Genomic DNA, 4941 nt, shown 5'->3' with positions numbered 1-4941 from the left:
ACCCACTCTACATGTCTGTCAATTCACCATGCCATATCCACGCAATGTAATTATTCTTAATCCCATCACACAATAGATGCTCCCGTATGTCATCCAGTATTTGTCATTTTCCATTCAAACAATTGATGCAAGGACAATAATATTTTCCGTCCTGATCCAGTCGACTTCTTTCGGAGGCAAATTGCAAGAACTCTTCGACGTCTTCTTCATATGCAGGGCTCATGCAACTTTCATTCATCCAACTTTGATCCATCTAAATAATAACTCTGTGATACTTACAAAGTGATTCGATGCATGAAAATCTCACTTTTTTATTATAGGTGTGGCCCTATCCCATTCAGGAATACCTTTTTGTATGGTAGCTTCATACGTCAAGTACACGACACAAAATCGGTGAAATTAATTTTTCGATAATCAAGTATGCACTCAGAGAACAACTAGAAATGGATTGTACCGAAATTTCATCAAATTCAACAAAATATTGTTAACCTTAACGCATAAATCTACCATAAAAATACGAGTTTCCCCAAACTGTCCAAACGGACATTTCAAGATTGAATACAATGATTAATGAAAGCTATCCGCAATAATCATTGCATTCAATCTCAAACGGGAATCAAAGGTTCACTCATTATGAACAAAAGTTGTATCTAAAGCAAAGTACATTAATGACATACAACAACATACAAAAACAATCATAACAAAATTAAGCATCAAAATTGATTACAAACTTCCGTACATGTGATGATGATCAATATAGTGTCTAGGAATGAATGTCGTGATGACGATGCAAAGAACTGGATAAATAGTGCCTACAATTTAAATATTTCATTGGTATGTACGTATATCATGAAGTAACACCAATGGACTTGCTGTAAGCTACTCATAGTTAAGTTATATTTTTTTTGTATTTGACTGGTCTAGTGCTTTAATTTTCTGAGCAACTTGCTTAAGGTAATGTGTTTCTCATGATTTTTAGTCCTTAAGGTTTTGGGATGAGGATACACTAATATGCCTTTGTGCATATTAAGATATAGATAATCATGCATATATAGCTTCTGTATGGTGCTGTTTTGGGGGCCTTTTTAGGGAAAACACCTAGGGTTAAGTCCACTTTGAGGGTTTTCATTAGAGGGTAGTTGTCCATGGCTATTACTTTTGCTTTAACAAAGCTTATACTCCTTTATAGACAGCTATCCTGCATTATATATATGCTGATATCACTATCCTGGATTATAGACATCTATGCTGCACTTGAAGTAGCTAGATTTGGTTGCACTTTGAGTGAGGTTGACATATTGGATGATGGGTACTGCTGGCGTAAGTATGGCCAAAAGGTTGTGAGAGGCAATCCTAACCCAAGGTATGTCCTCACGTTGATGAAACTAGGAATAGAAATTAACTTATAAATTCCAATTTAATGTATGTGCTTTGTCAAATGAACTTTTTTATTAATATTGTCAAATGTCAAGTTTTTTCTGTTGTACTTGCTGTCTAGACAACAGTTAAAGTGAGTAATCAACTCAATATAATAGTTTATTGAAGCCTATATATTCACTTCTCAACCATTTTGCTTTGCAATCTGTTTCTTTTATTATCATGGGTTTTCGTATAGTCTGAGGCTTTGAAACCCCTGTTGCTACTTTGTAGCCAACATGGAATACAAGGAATACAAGGAATAACTTTATAAATTTGTTTTCGTAAGGGATACTGAGATGGGCATATGGGTGAAGGCTGATGATATATAGGAAAGTATTGTGGAATAGATGTTGCTCCCAAAGGAAAAGAGTGAATGTTAATTTTGCAAGCCAATATGAAGTTATAAGAAAACTTAGGGTGGGGCGAAGAGGAAGGGCAAGAAGATATTCAGGCATCATTGCAATCCTTATACTCAGATATAAAGATGGTAGGAAAGTAGGATTACCATTCTGCTGGTTTTCATGAATGACTAGTGTAGTCGATCCCAATGTTACAACTAAGCCTGCTTATTGATGTCATTTTATAATGTCATTTGGCACTTGTGAACAATTATTTATAAATAGGGCTATATTCACCTGACTTAGTTTTGTTGTTATAGTTGTCCTGGGAAATGTATGTACTAATGCTTTCTATTTCATGGTGATAGTCATCACTGTGGATGCCATTATTACATACTCAAAAGGTTACTGTGGATTCCAATTATATTAGTGTGTCGCTACTTCTGGAAATGCTTGAAAGCATGGAATTAAAATCAAACGTGTGCTTAGACCTTGATGAATGAGGCTTGTTTCATGTTAATCATCCATGCTTATGATACTACCTCGCTGCAATGCTAAAATATGCTACTCAACTACATATTTTCTGTTAATCTTATTGTTGGATTTCCCCATTAGTTACTTTTTCGGTCCAATTTTTCTTTATACAAATATATTCAAGGGAAATACAGTTTGCTGGAAAACGCACTGGATCGTCAAGTATTTAAAATTAAAACGGATGAATCTGAGTATCAAACTCAGGGAACTAGTATTAGACAGGGTTAAATTCAGAAATAAGGCATTTATGAAAGAAACATTGATAATTGATGGGTTAAAATAGAATTAAACTAAGTCAAGGCTAAAAACAATAAAATGCAAGTAAGTAAGATTGACAGTAGTAGGTAAAAATGTTGGGTCTTTCTAACAAACAAGCCGATGTATATAATGATGTTTCTCTAATCAATCATGCTTTGTGTTCTACGCTGTAGCCTAAATTACTAAACCTCAATTCCTTGTCAAACCGAATCAATCCAAGCTTCATCCTCATATCCCTCTTGTTGGACTAAGCCCAATTGAGACAGCCCTCCTAGGTTTAGACTAACTTAAACCAAGCTTCATCATCAGATCCCTCTTGTTGGACTAGACTCAGCTTAATTAGCTTATGAAAGTTTAGACTAATTTAGCCAAAGCTTTGTCCTTAAATCCCTCTTGTTGGGCTAGACATAGACCAAACAACATTATTGTAACAACATATTTAAAACCAAAACTTAATCCGCAAATCCCTTATTTAAGACTAAGTTTCAATCCTGCTTCATTCAAGTTCAAAGGAAACAATACATTTCCCAATGCTAAAGTCACCTAACTATGCACACAAATGGGTGATCAGACCAAGAGCATACAAAATTTAAGTACTCAAAGAAGCATTGAACATAATAAACACAATCAATTAGATATTAAAGTAATTACATTAGTTGTTCTTTAGAAATCCCCAACAAGGGTGTTTAGCCAGCCATTACAGAAAAACTCTAACAATAATGAGATTAAAAGTAGAGAATAATTACTCCTTACATAAGAAGGGGGATCCCTCCTCCTCTTCTCAGCATCTCACAATCACTCTGCAACTCACTAATCTCTCTCTAATTACAAAACCTAGGTCTCTCTGCAAAAGATGCTCCTCTTGCTGCCTCTAGAGCTCTTTTCCTGAAATAGGCATTGTGATGTGCTCTGGAATGTTGCTAAAATTCTGTTGTAAAAGTTGCGTACCCTAATTCTGCACAAGACAGGCTTTAAATAGGCTTTGGATTCGCGACGTTGCGCTTAGCGCCACCCTTATGCTTAGCGCGAGTAAGTGGATTTGAGCTTAGCACCAATCATGCGTTGAGCCTGACTAAAGACAACTACTGCGCTTAGCGCACTGATCTCGTGCTTAGCGCACGACCTTGATATTGATGCTCTGCTAGATTCTTATGTTGCACTAAGCACGCTAAAGCTGAGCGCTTAGCCCACTGTTGAGCTGAGCTCAACTGTCACTTTTAGCACTTCATGACTTAGCCTCTTTTTAACCTGAAATTGCATAGATTTCATCATTAAATCCAATGGAAACATTTTAGAGACAGCTTTAACCATAAAACAAGATTTATTTACAAAATTACTACAAAATTATCCATAAATTGGGGAACTATACAAGTTTTGGAAAATGTTTTCTATACAAAAGTTAGTCGTATAAGACGACTAACACTTATATCCTACCATGCTTCTTATGCAGGAGCTATTACAAATGCACAAATGCTGGTTGCCCTGTCAGAAAACATGTGGAGAGGGCATCTCATGATCCAAAAGCAGTGATAACCACATATGAGGGTAAACACAATCATGATGTACCAGCTGCAAGGAATAGCAGCCATGACATGGCAGTACCAGCAGTTGCAGCAGGTGGACAGACAAGAACTAAGTTAGAAGAAAGTGATACCATTAGCCTTGACCTTGGAATGGGAATTACCTCAGCTGCTGAACATAGGTCAAATGGGCAAGGGAAAATGCTGCATTCAGAGTTTGGGGACACATAAACTCATACTAGCAGTTCCAACTTGAAGTTTGTTCATACTACCTCAACTCCAGTATACTTTGGTGTTCTAAATAACAGCTCAAATTCCTATGGTTCTAGAGACAATAGGAGTGATGGTCCATCTTTAAACCGTTCCTCATATCCATGCCCACAGAGCATGGGAAGAATACTAATGGGTCCATGAAGTTGATTACACCACAAATATTAAATAAAAAACTATGAGTAACATCACATTTCATTTTCTATAAGAAAATGCAGATAGTTCTTTTATGTTTATATCACTATCCCATAGTTGTTGTTTATTAGAGTTGGTAGCAGCTCCATCTTGACTTTTAAATCTAATTGTCGTTTGTAATTGTATAATTATAGATTATAATTATATCCAAATTCTTCTATATAAATATGAAGCTGATAACCTCCATAAAACCTTAGTCCCCACTCCACTGGTTATAAACTGGTTTAAAACCGGTTTTAAACTAGTTTAGATCACGGGGATGTTGATGCTGATCCTCTCTTTACAAGAAGGTCTGTGGAATTGATAGGAAGTTTGGAAAGTATTGATAAGCCAGAAAAACTAATGAATATTGTGTTAAATGGGTAGAAAGCATAACAACGAAAACAACTTGACTTATCACTTGCTGC

The 4941-nt window shown here is 35.9% G+C and overlaps 1 protein-coding gene across 1 annotated transcript; it reads left to right on the top strand.

Moving 5' to 3' along the window:
* Positions 1–1145: 1145 nt before the first annotated feature.
* LOC100785123 (probable WRKY transcription factor 20) lies at positions 1146–4483 on the top strand. The gene is given in 2 exon segments (XM_014777038.3): positions 1146–1363; positions 4000–4483. Coding segments are annotated over 2 exon segments (702 nt in total).
* Positions 4484–4941: the final 458 nt, after the last annotated feature.

The sequence above is a fragment of the Glycine max genome, chromosome 6, assembly GCF_000004515.6.
Source record: "Glycine max cultivar Williams 82 chromosome 6, Glycine_max_v4.0, whole genome shotgun sequence".
NCBI classification, from domain to species: Eukaryota; Viridiplantae; Streptophyta; class Magnoliopsida; order Fabales; family Fabaceae; genus Glycine; species Glycine max.
Note: the sequence above shows the minus strand (reverse complement) of the source record. Positions and strands in the feature narration are given on the sequence as shown.